The sequence below is a fragment of the Halichoerus grypus genome, chromosome 15, assembly GCF_964656455.1.
Source record: "Halichoerus grypus chromosome 15, mHalGry1.hap1.1, whole genome shotgun sequence".
In the NCBI taxonomy this organism is placed as follows: Eukaryota; Metazoa; Chordata; class Mammalia; order Carnivora; family Phocidae; genus Halichoerus; species Halichoerus grypus.
The window spans coordinates 59,993,816-60,013,436 of record NC_135726.1 but is presented as its reverse complement, the minus strand read 5'-3'; the positions used below and the strand labels follow the sequence as shown (position 1 = coordinate 60,013,436).

General features: G+C 44.4%; 1 protein-coding gene and 2 pseudogenes across 2 annotated transcripts in view; 1 reads left to right on the top strand and 2 right to left on the bottom strand.

The window, feature by feature from the left end:
* LOC118535559 (uncharacterized) overlaps positions 1-19,428 on the top strand; it is a 34,013-nt gene extending 14,585 nt beyond the window's left edge. Inside the window, exons 2-5 of one of the 2 annotated variants that reach the window (XM_078063044.1) lie at positions 2,085-2,449; positions 5,001-5,127; positions 14,525-16,836; positions 17,825-19,428. In XM_078063044.1, the coding sequence (XP_077919170.1) occupies positions 2,417-2,449; positions 5,001-5,127; positions 14,525-16,836 (2,472 nt within the window). In that variant the 5' untranslated portion in view covers positions 2,085-2,416 and the 3' untranslated portion in view covers positions 17,825-19,428. Of the gene's footprint in view, positions 1-2,084; positions 2,450-5,000; positions 5,128-14,524 lie in introns of both variants that reach the window. The other variant, XM_036091882.2, reaches the window with a different exon arrangement.
* On the bottom strand, positions 6,169-7,083 carry LOC118535586 (nuclear transcription factor Y subunit beta pseudogene; annotated as a pseudogene).
* On the bottom strand, positions 9,991-10,615 carry LOC144380303 (large ribosomal subunit protein uL1 pseudogene; annotated as a pseudogene).
* Positions 19,429-19,621: the final 193 nt, after the last annotated feature.

The window sequence follows — 19,621 nt, the reverse complement described above, 5'->3', positions numbered from 1 at the left end:
TATTTATAGTATAATGTATGATGAGGACAGTGGTGAGAAAAGAAGCATAGTGGGTGAGGCTTTTTCTACCAAGTATCAGAGGACACCTGAACTATCAGAATGATCACAACTTTTAGTAAGGGAGATGATGGGTTTGTGAGGGCTTAATCAGGTGGGATAAGTAGTATTGTTTTTTTTGTTTTAAGATTTTATTTATTTATTTGACAGAGAGCACAAGCAGGGGGAGTGTCAGGCAGAGGAAGAGGGAAAAGCAGCCTCTCTGCTGAGCAGGGAGCCCAATGAGGGGCTCAGTCCCAGGACCCTGGGATCATGACCTGAGCTGAAGGCAGACCCTTAACCGATTGAGCCACCCAGGTGCCCCTTAAATAGTATTGTTAATGATAAAAATTTAAGTATTTGAATAAATTTATTAAACTTTCCATTTTACCACTTTTTAAATTGGAAGGTTCTTGTTTGTTTTAAATCTTATAAAAGCATTTATAGTATTTAGTGGGAAGCTTTTGGAAATTATGTTTTTATCAAAGTCAGTTTTAGTAATTATTCTGAGCCATTGGCACCTGGATGATACTTTCAAAAAGTTGCTCTTTTTCCTCTTTATTACACGTCTTTAGTAAGTCATTTGCTGTTCATTGCCACTAAAACATTTATTAGTGTAATATTAGTATGTTGAAGTCCTAAGCCAGAATTAGGAGAAAGAGCATTCATAGAGGCAATTAAAGTTAAAGGAAGTCATAAGGGTGGGGCACTACTTCATTAGGACTGATTTCCTTCTAAGAAGAATAGAACATACCCTATGAGTATGTTCATAGGGAAGAAAAGGCCCTGTGAGGGTACAAGAAGATGGCCATCCACAAGCCAAGGAGAGAGGCCTCAGGAGAAACCAAACCTGTTGACACCTTCGTCTTCAACTTCCAGCTTCCAGAACAGTGAGAAAATCAATTTCTGTTGTTTAAGCTACTTCAGTCCATAATATTTTGTTACAGCTGTCCCAGTAGACTACCAAAATTGTCATTCAGTGTGTTCTCACCAAATAAATAAGCTGGACATCCAGAAAGATACAGTTAGGAGACACAATTGATACTATTCTAAAAAGGATACAAGGGCACCTAGCTGGCCTAGTCAGTGAGGCATGCGACTTTTGACCTCAGGATTGTGGATTCCAGCCTTACCTTGGGTGTAGAGACTACTTAAAAATTGGGGCGCCTGGGTGGCTCAGTCCTTAAGCGTCTGCCTTCGGCTCAGGTCATGATCCCGGGGTCCTGGGATCGAGTCCCGCATCGGGCTCCCTGCTCAGCGGGAAGCCTGCTTCTCCCTCTCCCACTCCCCCTGCTTGTGTTCCTGCTCTCTCTCTCTCTCTCTCTGTAAAATAAATAAAAAAATCTTTAAAAAAAAATAAAATAAAAATAAAATCTTATTTTAAAAGATTTATTTATTTACTTTAGAGAGAGAGAACATGAGCGAGAGGGGCAGAGAAAGAGGGAGAATCCCAAGCAGACTCCATACTGAGGGTGGACCTCACAGTTATAAATTAGCTTTTTATACAATTTAGAGGATTTAGTATAGAGCTTCCAATTTTGCTTCCACTTCTGTTGATTTTTGCTTCCAATTGTCAAAATTACTGATGACACAGGTAATGGAGAAGTTTTCTGTGGGAACCAGAAACAAATCCTGCTTGTCCGCCCACTTCAGGGCAGCCTAACATGCTTTTCCTTGCTCTTCTGTTACGGCCCTGTATGGAGTCTTTTTTCTTCTTCCGATAAACACATTAATACAAAACCGAGTAACGCTTCAGGCCATATACATTTGAAGAACAATACCGTCACGTTTCCAGCTATGTGTGAACTCTTTTATGTCTGAACGACTCTATGGAATGAGATGTCATTTAGACAGAGGATGTCGGGACATCTCAAATAAGACTTTTATCCTCGTGGAGCTGGCTGAGCTTTACAGAGTTGAAACAACGTCTGTAAGCCGCGTTTAACAGCGAGCAGAACCCGTCCCCGCTTTGACCCAGGAGCACCAGTAGCATTCCCGGCTGCCGCCTGGACCATCCTCTGCTTGAACGCTGTGAACACCCTTTGCAGCTACTACATTTCCCAGAAGACCCTGCGATGGGAGGCCGCAGTCATGAGCCAATGAGGGACCAACATGAGGGATTTCCGACCGTGCGCATCGCCTCGGGGCGGGACTTCCGGTCCTCATCGTCCTGGTCGTTTCTGCTTCTCGCTGGTTCTTTCACCCGGTCGGAGGTTCCGGAGCTCCGGGTGTGGGTTGTGGTGACGCAACCAGAGAACGGGCGGGAGGAGGCGCTGTCCCCGCCGCACAGACTTGGGTCGGCTGCTCAGCGACGCCTCCCGGGCTGCCCCGCGCCGGGACCGGGACGGGGACCGCCGGTCCGCTCCACCCACAGAGTCCGATGGCGGCGGCCGCGCCCAGGGACCGGGCTCAGGTAAACGCTCGTCCCCCGGGCCCTCCCCGCCGTCCCCCCACCCAGATCCTGAAGGCTCGAGCCACGGCCGGGTGTCCGGGACAGGGAGGCGGCGGCGGGCGGGGGCCCCGTGCGGGAGCGGGCTCCGGGCCGAGGGCGGCTGGGCAGAGGCTGGAGGGGGCTGCGGCGGGAGGATTCTGCCCTCGGGGGACAGCGCGTGAGGCGGAGTCGCGCCTGGAATGGCGGGCCGAGGTGCCGGACCTTGTTCCGAGGGCCCTGGGGGGTCGGGTACAGAAGAGGGACACAGTCAGTGTGAGGGTGTTCACAGCTTTCCAGAAGCGGCTCGAGGGAGAAAAGGTTGGGATGGGGGTGGTGAAGACAAGCGGGCACCGGGAGTGGAGTTCTTGTCGGAGGTCATAGAGCTGGAAGGAGGAGCAGTGCGGCGCAGAGGTTTGTCCGTTAACAGCTCACTCGGTTAGCACCTTCTTCCCGCAGTTTCTGGAGGCTGAAAACGCACTTAGGGCACCCACACAGGGAGGGAGAGGGTCTCCCAGTCCCTCGCTTGCGCTGGCACCACCTCTGTGGTGTATGGGGTTTTGGTAACCTGAAACTTTGACGTATTTTCCCAGCTGTTGGGTCTGGGACCCTCGAGATGCACCAAGTTCAGGGTCCTGAATGCAGGCCAGGGGTTACATGGAGGTGTTCTCGGTTTTGTCAAGCAGTGTGAACAGGTGTGCAAGGTTATCTCAGGAACAGTTACCAGTTCGCGTAAATGCTTGGAGGCGTGCCTGAGTTAGAAACAGGGTATAGCAGGTCTTCATTCTTTCTATTAAGAACAAAGAGCAGGAGATCAAGAATCAGGCCTGTAATGTGGGCTGCCTGAGAACTTGGGCATCTGTTAGGGACGTAATGGGAAGTTTGGCTAGGAGGAGAGAGTTGGTGGTACTCAGGTTTAACAGGCTCCATCGGGTTGCACAGTGGAGAACAGATTGTGGGGTTAAGGGAGGAGACAGGGAACCCGGGAGGAGGCAATTGCTACAATCCAGATGAGTGTTAATGGGTAGGAGTGGTGGCTGTGGAGGTAGAAGAAGGGGTTGGACTTTTGTCCATTTTTTAAGAAGGGCCATGTAGACTTTTGGATGTTGTAGGTGAGGGAGAGAAAGGAGGAGTCAGGGAGGATCTCAGGTTTTTTGGTCTTAGCAGCTGAAGCTATGGAAGGTCCATCAGCTGGGATGGGAAAGTCGGTGGTAGGTTAATTTCCACTGAGAATTTTCTTAAGGTTTTTGGCCCTATTAAGAATTGGAGAAGTTTCAGAGAACTGAGTAAAAGCATCAAATAGGCCGCTGGACACACAGGTCTGGAATCTGGGGAAAGGTCCAGGATAGAGACATCCAAAAGTGATGGCCGTTGTGTGGACCCAGGTGGAGATCTGGATCACATATCGGAGGGGTTGTGCAGGTTGTGGTGTTGTGGTGGTAATGCTGTTAGCGGGTTAGAAGGAAGAGGGTGCATGCCAAGGGAGAACTCTGATAGCGGAAGCAACATGGGAGAGAGGATGACCTGGCAGGTGGCCAAGGCTTCCCTGGGATGAGTGGACGTGAGATGGCTATGTAGACAGAGTAGTAAGTGAATCAAGATGATAGTGAGGCCAGGCCTGTTGTGTATTCACGGCTGTACAGATTCACCAGAATTTTGTGATGAGCTTTTATGGCATCTGTGGTTCAGTCTTGCTGGTGGATAAGGTCTGGGGAAATTTGTTCATTTGTGAGGGTCACTGTGCCTGGCACGGAGACCAATGGGGTTTTGATGTGCTTTCAATGAAGGTTAAGTGGAGAAAGGAGGGTTAGTGCTGCTGTGGGACAGGAAGGGAAGCACAGAAGTGTCAGAGGGTCACGGGTATCTGAAATTTACTTGTGGTTCTGGGTGACAATATTGAAGCAAAGACCACAGGTAGATGGGCAGGCCTTCAAAGCAGCATTTGGGGCTTTCTTTGTCAGTGGGATCCATCAAAGGACAGGGGCTATACTAGATCATGTTTGAAATTTTCAAGCACTCTGGATGCCATGTGCCCAGTGCATGGGTGAGTCCAGGGACATGCCTGTGGTGTGGGGCACGGAGATGACAAAGCTTTGGGAATGCATTTGAGGGATCTGAAGATGTGAGAGAGGTTTGGTCTACTGAATGATATGCACACAGGGAGAGTAAGTATGAGCTGAGGGCCCTGGGGCCCTGGTATTGGGAACCTCAGGGTGAAGCATGAGCCCACGTGGCTATTTCTTGTATGTACAATCTGTGAGCTGTAGGGGAATTGCTTGGTAGGAGAGATGGGGCCCTGCAGACCAGGCCCAAAGCTTACCTGACATTTATCTGCCCCCCTGCCTGTTGTTGCTGAGGGCTGAATATAGTGATGAATGGGATCATGAGGAGAGAACAGCCATCAGTGGCTCTAAGGCCTGGTATCTCCTCTGGGGTGGGGAGCTCCGGAAGAGGATAAATGTGGAGTAGATGTATGGGAGATGGAGTGTGGGTTCTCAGAGAATGTTCATGGTTTTATCCGTCCCATTCTTGATAGGGTGGCGTGACCTTTGAGGATGTTGCTGTGTACTTCTCCCAGGAGGAATGGGGTCTCCTTAATGAGGCTCAGAGATGCCTGTACCTGAATGTGATGCTGGAGAACTTTGCACTTATATCCTCACTGGGTAAGACCCTCCCCCTCCCCAGTGGTGTAAACTAGGTTTTGCATTACCCCATACTCCTCTTTTCCCAGGGGGTGCTCTGTCCTTTTTAACATGTGGACCATAAGTGCTGCTTGCTTCAACAGAGTCTTGGGTAGTTGCTGTCTTTGGTAGGGCTGTGTTTTTGCACCTCCCTTTTTTCTCCCCAGAGGCCCAGTACTGTCTGTACTGAACCCTCAGAGGAAGAATTTGAGTTCAGTAGTCTTGCAGTGAGGCTAGTGGATGGCATCTTGTTTGCCCTCTCCCTGGCCAGGTCATCTCTCTAGGTCTATGTTAGTTTTGTGTCCCTGGTTTTGTTTCCTTTTTTTATCTGACATTTCATTGTGCTTCCCTATGCTGGGAATTGCAGATATTATCATGGTCATTACCTACCTGGACCATGGACTGTTTTTTTAAGACTGTCCTGTACTGTTGTGTGTATAGTGTTCTGATTTCTTTCCTTTTTTCTTTTTATCAGCTTTATTGAGATGTAATTGACAAATAATATTGTATCTATTTATTTTTAAAGTATACAGTGTTATGACTTGATATTGATATACATTATGAATGTATTACATTCATACGTTCAAACAACTTAACATATTGATCACTTTACGTATTTACCTTTTTTGGGTGTGTAAAAACACTTAAGATCTATTCTCTTAGCAATTCAAGTATACAACTCAGCATTATTAACTGTAATCACTATGCTGTACATTAGATTCACAGAACTTAATCAGCTTGTAACTGACCAGTATCTCCCTGTTTCCTGTAGTCCCCAGCCCCTGCCATTCTACTCTCTGTTTCTGTGGGTTGAACTTCTTTTTTTGTACAAAAAAATATTTTAATACCTTTAAAATTCAAATTTTTCTTTAAAATCATTCATGAAAAAGATTCTCAAGTCAGAATTAACAGCTCAATTAGTCAAGCATCAGGAAGCTACAGTACAGCTATTTATATACAAAGAGGCATCTTTTCCCCAGTCACTTCCTTCTAATGTCTCTGTTTCCAGAATTGTACAGACTCTTTTTTTTTTTTTTTTAAGATTTTATTTATTTGACAGAGAGAGACACAGCGAGAGAGGGAACACAAGCAGGGGGAGTGGGAGAGGGAGAAGCAGGCTCCCCGCTGAGCAGGGAGCCCGATGCGGGGCTCGATCCCAGGACCCTGGGATCATGACCTGAGCCGAAGGCAGATGCTTAACGACTGAGCCCCCCAGACGCCCCAGAATTGTACAGACTCTTGCTTCTCTCCACTCCCCATGCCACCGTTACCTTCAGATCATGAAAACTGAATCTGTTGAACACCAGAAATCTGTTGATATGACATTGTATAAACCATAACATTTTGTTGTTGACCCTCTGCAATGATGAAGCCAGCTGGTGACTGGTTAGTAAATGAGGAGTCTGTAAGTTCTTCCCTTAGTCCATCTGTAGCGGTGACTGTTGCACCAATTCCTTTCTCTCCTTTCCTAGCCTCTCTGAATTTCTGAAGGTATAATTTTAGAGGTTCCACGTAACTGTCAGAGCATAAGGTCAGCATGGCAAAGAGAGTATCTTCTCTCTTGATTGTCCTCCGTTTCTCTTGATGGCATTTTTCACTTGCTTCAGATGTTATAAAGCTGATGAACTCACACATTGTTGAACATAGTCTTTGACATCTTTTACAATCTTTCCCGTTTGAGGTATGGCATTTTTCATTATCCTTGCTACATTTGCAATTGGAAGATAGATATCTTGTTCTCTGAAACTTTCTTTTGAACCATTTGTGTCTTCATGATCATTCATGCCGTCCTCAGTATCCCCACGAGGCTGTATCACATGGTGGCTTCCTCTGATGTAGTCCGCAGAGCTGGCCAGTTGGAGCACTGTCGCCATCCGTGGTCATGACGTACTGTCAGAACTCTGTTGTCAGTGGTGTTCGGGACACCTTTCTAAAAAGGGGTCTAATCTTTGCCCAATTTCAACCTTGCAAGTCCAGGGACTGCAAGCCGCCAGATGGGTGCATTCTTTGTGTGTAAGCCAGACTGCGGGGAAACCAAATCCACTCCTTCCTCCTGGGCACCTCGCTTCCTCCCCACGAAGGTGCTTGGGCTGGCCCTGGCCCCGGCCCCACCGCCCGGGCCGGCCGGCTGTCAGTACCCCCGGGGCAGGGCGGCCCCCCCTGGCGCGCATCCCCTGACTCACCCCCCCCCCCCCCCGACCCTGGGCCCGCGCCCAATGCCTGCCGGCCACCCACCCACCTGGGGCACCAGGGCAGACAAAGCTGCCCTGCCACGCCGCCTCGAGCAGGCCAGTGGGCCGGGGAGCCGCGGGAGGGGGGCACCCCTGGGGACTCCGTGAGGCAGCCTGGCCAAGAGCGCAGGGTCGGGGACGCCGGGGACAGGGCCCGGGCCAGTGCCCCCGTCCGGCTCCCCTCACAAAATGGAGCCGGCCTGGGCGCCGCCTCCAAGGCCGGGAGCTCGGTGGTGGTGGCCTGGCCTGCATCCCGCCGCTCCTTGGCACAGAGCACACACAGCCTGCTCCCTCGCTGGGCCCGCAGTGGGAGCGGCCTTGCAGGTGCCATCTGGCCGGCCCCAGGTGTGGGAGGGAGGCGAGTGACCCTGGCCACGCTGGCGGCGGAGACAGCCTTTTTTTTTTTTTTTAATTCCACATATAAGTGATACCATATGGTCTTTTGTCTTGCTGACTTCACTTTGCATTTTGTCCTCCAAGTTTATCCATGTTGTCATAAATGCATGATTTCCTTTTTTACAGCTGAATAATACTCCATTGTGTATATATACCAGGCTTTATTTGTCATTCATCCATAGAAAGATACTTATGTTGTTTTCATTCCTTGGCTATTGTGAATAATGCAGTAAACACAGGGGTGCAAATATCTCTGCGACATACTGATTTCATTTCCTTTGGACATGTACAGAGAAGTGGAATTGTTGAATCATATTGTAGTTCATTTTTAATTTTTTTTAAGATTTTTAAATTATTTTTAAGTAATCTCTATAGCCCACATGGGGCTCAAACACAATCCAGAGATAAAGAGTTGCATGTTCTTTGGACTGAGCCAGCCAGGCACCCCTATTTTTAATTTTTTAAAGATCTTCCATTCTGGGGGTGCCTGGGTGGCTGAGTTGGTTAAACCGCTGCCTTCAGCTCAGGTCATGATTCCAGAGTCCTGGGATCGAGCCCTGCATCGGGCTCCCTGCTCATGCAGGAACCCTGATTCTCCCTCTGCCTGCCGCTCCCCCTGTTTGTGCTCTTTCTCTCTCTCTCTCTCTCTCTCTGTTAAATAAATAAATAAAAATCTTTAAGAAAAAAAAAAAGATCTTCCATTCTGTACCACTGTCTATACTAATTTATTTATTTATTTATTTATTAAAATAATCTTTTTTTTTTTTAAAGATTTTATTTATTTGAGAGAGAGAGAATGAGAGACAGAGAGAATGAGGGGGGAAGGGTCAGAGGGAGAAGCAGACTCCCTGCTGAGCAGGGAGCCTGATGCGGGACTCGATCCCAGGACTCCAGGATCATGACCTGAGCCGAAGGCAGTTGCTTAACCAACTGAGCCACCCAGGCGCCCCTGTCTATACCAATTTAGCTTACCAACTGTATATAAGGGTTTCTTTTCTTCACATTCTTCACCAACAGTTATCTCTTTCTTTTTGATAATAGCCATCCTAATAGGTGTGAGGTGATATTGTGATTTAGATTTGCATTTTTCTGGGGTGCCTCGGTGGCTCATTCGGTTAAGTGGTTAAGTATCTGCCTTTGGCTTGGGTCATGATCTCAGGGTCCTGGGATCGAGCCTGGCGTGGGGCTTCCTGCTCAGCGGGGGTGTCTGCTTTTCCCTCTCCCTCTGCCCCTCCCCCTGCTTGTGTTCTCTCTCTCTCTCTCAAGTAAATAAAATCTTTAAAAAAATAGATTTGCATTTTTCTGATATTAGTGATGTTGAGCATCTTTTCATGTACATGTTGGCCATTTGTGTGTCTTTGGATAAATGTTTATTGAGGTCCTTTGCCTATTTTTAATTGGATTATTTGGTTTTGTTGTTGTTATTGTTGAGGATGTTTTAAGATTTTTACTTGACAGAGAGTGAGAGAAAACACAAGTGGGGGAGGGGCGGAGAGAGAAGCAGGCTCCCCGCTGAGCAGGAAGCTAGACATGGGGCTCAGTCAAAGGACCCTGGGATCATGACCTGAGCCAAAGGCAGACGCTTAACCGACTGAGCCACCCAGGTGCCCCTGTTGTTGAGTTTTAGGAGTTCTTTATATATTCTGGATATTAACCTCTTGTCAGATCTTTTGCAGATATTTTCTCCTATTCCTTAGGTTGCCTTTTCATTTTGTTGTTTCCTTGCCATGCAGAAGTGTTTGGGTTGATACAGTTCCACTTGTTTATTTTTGCCTTTGTTGCCTTTGCTGTTGGTGCCATATCCAAAAAATCACTGGCAGCACCAATGTCAAGGAGCTTTTTTCCCTGTGTTTTCTTCTAAAAGTTTATAATTTCAGGGGCACCTGGGCGGCTCAGTTGGTTGGGCGTCTGACTCTTGGTTTTGGCTCAGGTTGTGATCTTATGGGTTGTGGAATTGAGCCCTGTGTTGGGCTCCGTACTTGGCAGGGAGTCTGAATTTTCTTTCCCTCTTCCCCTCCCCCCACTCACTTCAGCATGTGTGTGCGCTTGCTCTCAAATCTTTAAAAAAAAAATAAATAAAAGTTTTATAATTTCAAGCCTTATGTTTAAGTTCTTACTCCAACTCAAGTTAATTTTTGTGAGTGGTGTAAGATAAGGGTCCAGTTTCCTTTTTTCTTCTTTTTTTTATTGGTAGCACTAGGATTTATTAAGCTGTGTCTTAGTAAAGGCCCTGGGGCTTGCCCATGGTGCTCTTAATGTATAAAGCTCAGATGTTCTGCCAGTTCTTCTTGAGCCTTGACACCAGGAAATTGATAGTTAAGTGGATGTTGTACACAGGCTCATCATCTGTCATCTTCATATGGCCAATAGCCACTGCCAGACACAGGACCTTCTTCGTCTGGAGTTTGCTGGTGGACTTAACTTCATTCACTTTGACCACGTGTTCTCATTGGGAGTCAGCAAGGAAGGGAACTTGTCAGCCTTATGCAGGCCTCAGCCCAGGGTTTCTGGGATCTGCTTGATCAGAGATTTTGAAGGCAAAAATGCATCATATTTCTTGGCCAGCTTCTTGAATAATTTTTTTAATTCTTGTTGAGTTTCTTCAGCGCCTCAGTGTCTATATGGAGAATATCCACAGCCTTGGCCTCATCACAGTGCTGCTGGTCCCCCAAAATACATATGGAAAACTTGGGGCGGGGAGTGGATGTAAGCCCAGAGTGTCCACACTCACCGGCAGCTGGTCTAGCTTCCCAAACTAGCTGGCGGGCTTGGCCAAGTTTTCCCCACACCTTCCCTCTTATTTTAAGACCCAGGGTGGAGGTCCCCTTTTTTTCTTTTTCCATGCGGATATCCAGTTTTCCCATCACTATTTATTGAAGAGACTGTCCTTTCCTCACTGTGTGTTTTTGGTGTCCTTGTCAAAGATTGGTTGACCATGTGTGCATGGGTTTATTTCTGGGCTCTCTATTCTGTTCCATTGGTCTGTTTTTATGCTAGTACCATACTGTTTTGATTATTATAGCTTTGGAATATTTTGAAATCAAGAAGTGTGATGTCTCCAGCTTTGTTCTTTTTCAAGATTGCTTTGGCTGTTTGGAGTTCTCTGGTTCCATACAAATTTTAGGACTGTGTTTTCTATTTCTGTGAAAAACGTCAGTGGAATTTTGTTATGGATTGCATTGAATCTGTAGATTGCTCTGGGCAGATTGCTGTGAGTAAAATGGACATTTTAACAATATTCTTCCGATCCAAGAACATTGGATATCTTTCCATCTGTCTTCACTTTTCTTTCATCAGTTTCTTATAATTTTTAGGATATAGATCTTTCACCTCCTAGGTTAAATTTCTTTGAGTATTTTATTCTTTTTGATGTTATCTTAAGTGGGATTGTTTTCTCAATTTTTTTTCAGATAATTTATTATTGGTGTATATAAATGCAGCTTAGTTCTGTTTATTAATTTTTTTAAATCCTGCAACTTTACTGAATTCATTTATTTAATAGTGTTTTGGTAGATTCTTTTTTTTCTTTTTTAAGATGGAACATTGCTTGATAGATTTTTTTTTTTTAAGATTTTATTTGTTTGCCAGAGACAGAGAGAGCATAAGCAGGGAGAATGGCAGGCAGAAGGAGAAGCAGGCTCCCTGCTGAGCAAGGAGCCCAGTGTGGGACTTCATCCCAGGACCCTGGGATCATGACTTGAGCTGAAGGCAGACACTTAACCAAATGAGTCACCTAGGCGTCCCAGTGTTTGGTGGATTCTTTATAGTTTTCTATATGTAAGATTATGTCATCTGCAAACAGATAATTTTACTTCTTCCATTCTGATTTGGATACCTTTTATTTATTTTTCTTCCTTAATTATTCAGGGCTAGGATTTCCAGTGCTATGTTGAATAAAAGTGGAGAGAGTGGGCACCTTGTCTTGTTCCTGATGCCACAGGCTGGGGGCGAGGGTGGCGGGGAGAGGGAAACTTTTAGCTTTTGATCATTGAATATGATGTTAGCTGTGGGGCTGGCAGATATATTGAGGTTGTTTGCTTATATATCTAATTTGTTGGTGATTTTTTATCATGAAAGCATGTTGAATTTTGCCAGATGCTTTTTCTGCATCTGTTGATATGGCTGTATGATTTTTACCCTTTAAACTGTTATTCAGTTATGGTGGTGTATCATGTGTATTGATTTACACATGTTGAACTATCCTTGCATCTCAGGGATAAATCCTGATTGATTGTAGTATATGATGCTTGTAATGTGCTTTGGGATTTGGTTTGCAAGGATTTTTTTTTTTTTTTAAAGAGTTTTGCATTTATGTTCATCAGGGATATTGGCCTGTAATTTTCTTCTCTTGCGTTGTCCTTAAATGCCTCTGATATCAGGGTAATGCTGGCCTTACAAAGTGAGTTTGTAAGTTTTCCCCCTTCAGTTGTTTGGAAGACTTTAAGAAGGATAGTGGGGATGCCTGTGCATCTCAGTCTGTTGAGCATCTGACTGTTGATTTCAGCTCAGGTCATGATCTCAGGGTGGTGAGATCCAGCTTGGCCTGGGGCTCCATGCTCAGTGAAGAGTCAGCTTGAGATTCTCTCTTTCCCTCTCCCTCTGCCCCTCCCCCTGCTCATGCTCTGTCTGTCTCTCTTTAAAATAAATACATCTTTAAAAAAAAAAAAAAGGATGGTGTTAACTCTTTAAATATGTAGTCGGATTCCTTGTGATTCTGTCTGGTCCTGGGCTTTTCTTTGTGGGAGATTTTCTCCTTACCAGTTATGGGTCTCTTCACATTTTCTATTTCATTATTCAGTATTGTCAGGTTGTATGTTTCTTTCTTTCTTTCTTTTTTTTTTTTAAGATTTTATTTATTTATTTGACAGAGAGAGAGACACAATGAGAGAGGGAACACAAGCAGGGGGGAGTGGGAGAGGGAGAAGTAGGCTTCCTGCCGAGTAGGGAGCCCGACATGGGGCTCATCCCAGGACCCTGGGACCATGGCCTGAGCCGAAGGCAGACGCTTAACGACTGAGCCACCCAGGTGCCCGCTTGCTTGCTTGCTTGCTTTTTTTGGTTTGGTAGTTTGTATGTTTCTGTGAATTTATCCATTCTAGGTTATCCAATTTGTTGGCATATAATTGTTCGTTGTAGTCTCTTGATAGCTTGTATCCCTGCAGTATCAATTGTGATGTTTCCTCTTTCATTTCTGAGGTTGAGTCTTTCTTTTTTTCTTAGTCTAACTAAAGGTTTGTCAATTTGTTTATCTTCTCAAAAACCCAACTCTTAGTTTCATGGATCTTTTTCTATTGTTTTTTTAGTGTCTATTTCATTTGTTTCTGCTCTGGTCTTTCATATTTGCTTCTTTCTGCTTTGACCTTATTTTGTTCTTTTTCTCATACGTTGAGGTATTAAGTTCTTTATTTGAGATTTTTCTTTTTTCTTAATGTAGACATTTATTGGTATAAACTTCCCTCTTATAACTTATTTTCTTGCATCCCGTAAGTTTTAATGTGTTACGTTTCTATTTTCATTTGCCTACATAGATTTTTCAATTTCTTCTTTGACCCATTGTTTGTTCAGAAGAATGCTGTTTAAATTCCACATGCTTGTGATATTTTCCAGCTTTCCTTCTGTTAATGATTTCTAGTTTCGTGCCATGTACTTGGAAAAGATACTTGATATGATGTTAGTCTTCTTAAATGTTAAGAATTGTTTCATGGTGTGCCTGGGTGGCTCAGTTGGTTAAGCATCTGCCTTCAGCTCAGGTCATGATCCCAGAGTCCTGGGATCAAACCCCTGCTTGGCTGGGAGCCTGCTTCTCCCTCTGCCCCTCCCCCTGCCCGTGCTTTCTTTCCCTCTCTCTCTCAAATAAATAAATAAAGTCTTAATTTATCTGAGAGAGAGAGAGAGAGATCATGAGCAGGGGGGGAAGGATAGAGGGAGAAGCAGACTTCCCCAATGAGCAGGGAGCCCGATGCGGGACTCGATTCCAGGACCCTGGGATCATGACCTGAGCTGAAGGCAGACACTTACCTGACTGAGTCACCCAGGCACCCCAAATAAATAATTAAAATCTTAAAAAAAGGGGGGGGGTGGCTGGGTGGCTCAGTCAGTTAAACATCTGCCTTTGGCTTGGGTCATGATCCCGGAGTCCCAGGATTGAGTCCTGCATCGGGCTCCCCACTTAGCAGGGAGTCTGCTTCTCCCTCTGATCCTCTCTCCTCTCGTGCTCTCACTCTCTCTCAAATAAATGGATAGAATCTTAAAAAAAAAAAGTTTCATGACCTAACCTGTGAGAGAGTCCTAGAGAATGTTCCATGTGTCCTTGAGAAGAACGTATATCCTGCTGCAGTTGGATGGCACCCTCTGTATATGTCTGTTAGGTGCCTTTGGTATAAGTGCAGCTCAAATCCAACATCTCCTTATTGATTTTCTGTCTGGGTAATCTGTCCATTGTTGATAATGGGTTATTGAAGTCTTCTGCTGTTGTTGCATTGCTGTCTATTTCTGTTAGTATTTGCTTAATATATTTTGGTGCTTGGATATTGGTTACATATATACTTGTTATTGTTATAGCATCTTGATGAACTGACTTCTTTATCATTTTATAGAGACCTTTTTTGTCTCTTATGATAGTTTTTGACTTTAAAGTCTACTTTGTTTGACATAAGAATAGTTACCCTGTTCATTTTTGGTTTTCATTTGTATAGTCGTAATTGGGTCCAATAAAGTCATTGTGTACTTCACAAGTGTTTCTTTGTGTTCAGGTTGCTCCTGTCAAACAGAGGCTGCGGAGGCACCCTTTGAACAGAGCATTTCTGTAGGTGTGTCACAGGCCAGGACTCCAAAGGAACCTTGGTCTTCCCAGAAGACCCACCCCTGTGAGATGTGTGGTTCAGTCTTGAGAGGCATTTTCCACTTGGTTGGGCACCAGGGAAAACAAAACAGCCAGAAGCTGTTCAAGTATGGGGCATGTGTGAAACAGATTTATTGTAGTGCAAACCTTCAACAGCATGAGAAACGGCACATGGGAGAAAAACCCTTCAGAAGCAGTGTGGACAGGGCTTCATTTGTGAAGAGCAGCAATTTCCATGATTCAGGAAAGCCCTTAACCTGTGAGGTTGAGAAGGATTTCCTGGCCACCTCAGAACATCAACAACAGGCCACTCATACTGGGGAGAATAAAATCACTGAGTCTGGGATGACTTTTCAAAGCATAAAAAGTCATCGCACCTGGGAAGAATGCAAGAAAGCCGTCGGTCCCAAACACACACTTGTTCAGGACCAGGGTGTCCACACTGGAAGACAGTGTTTTGTGTGCCCCGAATGTGGAAAAACATTCAGGTACAAGTCCTCACTTATGATTCATCAGAGAGTCCACAGTGGTGACAGGCTTCATGTGTGTAGTGACTGTGGAAAATCCTTTAGGGGAAGCTCAACCCTCAGTCAGCACCGAAGAATTCATACTGGGCCAAGGCAGTACAAATGCAGCAAATGTGGGAAATCCTTTAGCCAAAAATTTGTCCTCATTCATCCTCAGAGAAGTCACACTGGAGAAAATTGTTACGTGTGCCGTGTATGTGCTCAGTCTTTTAGCCAGAGCTCCATCCTTATTCAACAACGTACAGTTCACGCTGGAGAAATGAGTTACGAGTGCACTGAATGTGGGAAATCTTTTAGACGAAAATCTGATCTCATTGAACACTGGAGAGTACACACAGGAGAAAGGCCTTATGAATGTAGTGAATGTGGGAAATCTTTTACGTCTAGCTCTGCACTCCGTTATCATCAGAGAATTCACACTGGAGAAAAACCTTATAAATGTAGTGAATGTGGGAAGTCTTTTACCTCTAGCTCTGGCCTCCGTTATCATCAGAGAATTCACACAGGAGAAAGACCATATGAGTGTAATGATTGTGGGAAATCTTTTACCCAAATAAATCACCTTATTATACACCGAAGAGTTCACACAGGAGAAAGGCCTTATGAATGCAGTGAATGTGGGAAATCTTTTAGCCACAAATCTTACCTCTCTCAACACCAGAGAGTTCACACAGGAGAAAGGCCTTATGAGTGTAGTGAATGTGGGAAATCTTTTACCTCTGGCTCTGCCCTCTGTTATCATCAGAGAGTTCACACTGGAGAAAAACCTTATGAGTGTAGCGAATGTGGGAAATCTTTTACCAATGGACCAATACTTATTCGACACCGTAGAGTTCACACAGGAGAAAGGCCTTATGAGTGCAGTGAGTGTGGGAAATCATTTACCCAAAGAAATCACCTCAATATACACCAGAGAGTTCACACAGGAGAAAGGCCTTATGAGTGCAGTGAATGTGGAAAATCATTTACGTCTGGCTCTGCTCTCCGTTATCATCAGAAAGTTCACATTGGAGAAAGGCCTTACGAGTGCAGAGAATGTGAGAAGTCTTTTACCTCTACCTCCGCCCTCCGTTGTCATCAGAGAGTTCACACAGGAGAAAGGCCTTTTGACTGCAGTGAATGTGGGAAATCTTTTAGGGATAGTTCCCAGTTGAATCAACACCAGAGAGTTCACACTGGAGAAAAGCCTTATGAATGTAGTGATTGTGGGAGATCCTTTAGTCAGAATTCATACCTCTCTAAACACCGGAGAGTTCACACTGGAGAAAGGCCTTATGAGTGCAGTGAATGTGGGAAATCTTTTACTTCTGTGTCTGCCCTTGGTTATCATCAGAGAGTTCACACTGGAGAAAGGCCTTATGAGTGTAGTGAATGTGGGAAATCTTTTACCAATAGCTCCATACTGATTCGACATCGCAGAGTTCACACAGGTGAAAGACCGCATGAGTGCAGCGAATGTGGGAAATCCTTTACCCAAAGAATTCACCTCATTATTCACCGGAGAGTTCACACAGGAGAAAGGCCTTTTGAGTGCAATGAGTGTGGGAAATCTTTTACCTCTCGTTCTACCCTACATTATCATCAGAGAGTTCACACAGGAGAGAGGCCTTACGACTGCAGTGAATGTGGGAAATCTTTTAGCCGAAAATCTAATCTTTCTCAGCATCGGAGAGTTCACACTGGAGAAAGGCCTTAGGTGGGTAGGAAATGTAGTTTCTTTGTTCAATGTAATGACACCAGAGGAAACTCTTTGTGAGGCACCATTTGTCTGAATTCAATATACTACATCCAAATGCCAATAGTAGAATGATTTCCCTTAAGTTTCAGTTATGTGGAAGCATGTGTGGCTATGTTGCATTTTCTAAACTGCCCAGGGCTCTTTCCAGATTTATGTCACTGCCAGTCTGTGGCCAGAGCTTTGTACTTCTACCACCTGGCAAGTCTCCACAACATGCTTCAGTCATCACCCCACTGTGCTCAGGGAAGCTGACTTCTATTCTCATTTGTTGGAGGAAATTAGGAGTAACCTGAGTCCTTAGGGGGACCCAAATTTACTTTTTTCTGACTAATTGGCATGGACCTGACCCATGTAGTCCTAGAGAACATATGAGTTCAGCTGACAGAGAAGGACCACCATTTGCAGGGACATGGTCTCTGGAGATATTTGTGATTAATTTTTCCAGCTTCCAAGTCACTAACTCAACAACTGCTAGCTCCTATTGGTTTGGTTTGTATAATAACAAGTCCTTATTGTTTAAGTCCTCTTTAATCTTGGGTGTTCTATTTACCATGTATGGTGCTTTATAAATATTTTGAGGTCTATAAGCATGAAGGGGTGAACAACATTCATTGGGGTGGGTCTCAAACTTTCTGTGCCTCAAGGGGACAGTACAGTGGCAGAAATTAGCTTACCAGTTTTTGCCAAATTTGTACTGCCCATGGCCTCCTAGGAAAGACTGCAGGGTTTTCTGGTCCTCATTTGAGACTGGATGCTATGAGTTTGGGGAGTCTCAGAGGTCACCCCGAGGAGGAACAGGTTTGAGAACCTCAGGTGCTTCTGGGAGCAGCATGAATTTTTTCCCTTGTTCACAGAGGATATCATGGGAGATGTCAGCACTGTTGAGGGGAACCCCTTCCCCAGGTCTGGCAAAGAGCCATATGTCCTGATGTCCACAGTTCTGTAGGTGATGGTCATTGGTTGTAAGGCCATAAGGTTCAGGGGAAACCAGAACTGCTACAGAAACATTGGCTTCATAGGGAGTGGAGGAGACCACAGCCAACCAGATGGAATGTGCCTCTTCTAAAAGTGCACCCACAAATGATTCTGCAACAGGGGCTGCGGAGCTGGTGTGTGCACCAATCTGTGGACTTCCAGGTATGGTTATCTTGTATAGCTTATGTCACTGTCATTGCAAATAATGGAAAGGTTTTTTTGGATTCCTGTATCCTCTCAGTGATGTTCACCTCAAGACCATTGCTGCACGGGCAGGAAAACAGATGGAGAAAAGGGGGATCTGAAGTCCAGGGATGTGGCTTTTGTGACCCAGCCAGCAGTCCTTTTGACTCTGGTGGAAAGTCCTTCACTGATCACTATCTTTGCTTTCACTGAGCAAAACTGGCCTCCATAGGGCGAGAATGTGTGGCGAATGTAGGGTTGCAAAACCTATTTTCCAAAAAGAGTTGGACAGGGGTTTCTTATTTTGAATCATTTTGAAAAGCTTTATTAAGTTATAATTTACATGTAATAAACTGTACATACTGGAAATGTAGTCTTCTGTAAGTTTTGACATACTTATGAACCTGGAACATCATAATCATGATAGTGATCATATGTGTCATTGCATATATACCTCATGTCCTTTAATAATTTCTCTGCCTGCCTTCCCAGCCCTCCCAAGTCACTATTGATTTACTTTCCGTTATAATAGAAAACTGTATTTTCTATAATTTATATAGTAGGAGTCAAAGGTTTTTTTCTCCTACTTTTATGTTGCATAAATAATTGTAGATGCATCAGTGGTATAGAAGTAGCTCGTTTTTTGTTTTTGTTTTTTGGCTGAGAAATATTCTTATCTTTGATAGCACCATTAGTTTACTCATTAATTTGTTTATGGACATGTGGGTATTTCTAATTCTTGCCTATGGAAAATAAAGTTGGTTCAAACATTTGTGTGTAATTATATGGATATGTGTTTCACTTACCTTTTGTCAATAACTCAGAGTGAAAAGTCTGATTCGTAGGGTAGATAAATGTTTTAATTTAAAGAAATTAGCAAATTGTGATCTAAATTATTATATCTTTTTGTATTCTTACCAGCAGTGTATGAGAGTTGCATTTCCTCCACATCCTAGTGAATGGTTTAGTTTGGTCAGTTGTTCTTAATTTTAACTTTTTTTAAAAAACTGTGTAGTGCTGTCTTAGTGTTTTAACTGCATTTCCCTAAGGAGTCACAATGAGCATTTTTTTCAGATGTGCATTTGCTATCTATATTTTTGCTAAAATGTTCATATCTTCTGCCTATTCTGTGAATTTTGATTATTCTCCTTTTACAAAAAGATGTGAAACAACAAAGATATATGTTGGAATTTCACTCATTTTGTGGCTTCTTTTCCTTGTGGAATCATTTTTAATACTGGAAGTGTATGTTTTCATTGTTTTCAGTTTTTTTTATGCTATGCATAATGTAATGGACACATACACACTTTTAATCTACATTATTGATGTCTTCTTTGCTTTCTAAAGTCCAGACATTTAATAATACAATAAATCCTTGCTTTGTAGTGTTCACCCCTTTTCCTGGTCTATCATTATGGAGGTTGGTGGGTTGAAGCAGGGCTCTGGGGGCACCAGATAGACTCAGGATGGAGAAGGTGTTTTTTGATTCCCAAAGCCCAACAGAGGAAAAATAAGGCACTGATCAGGATCTCCAAGCCCTGGGTCCAGGCAGCCTGCGCTGGAATCCCAGATCCCCAGGACATGC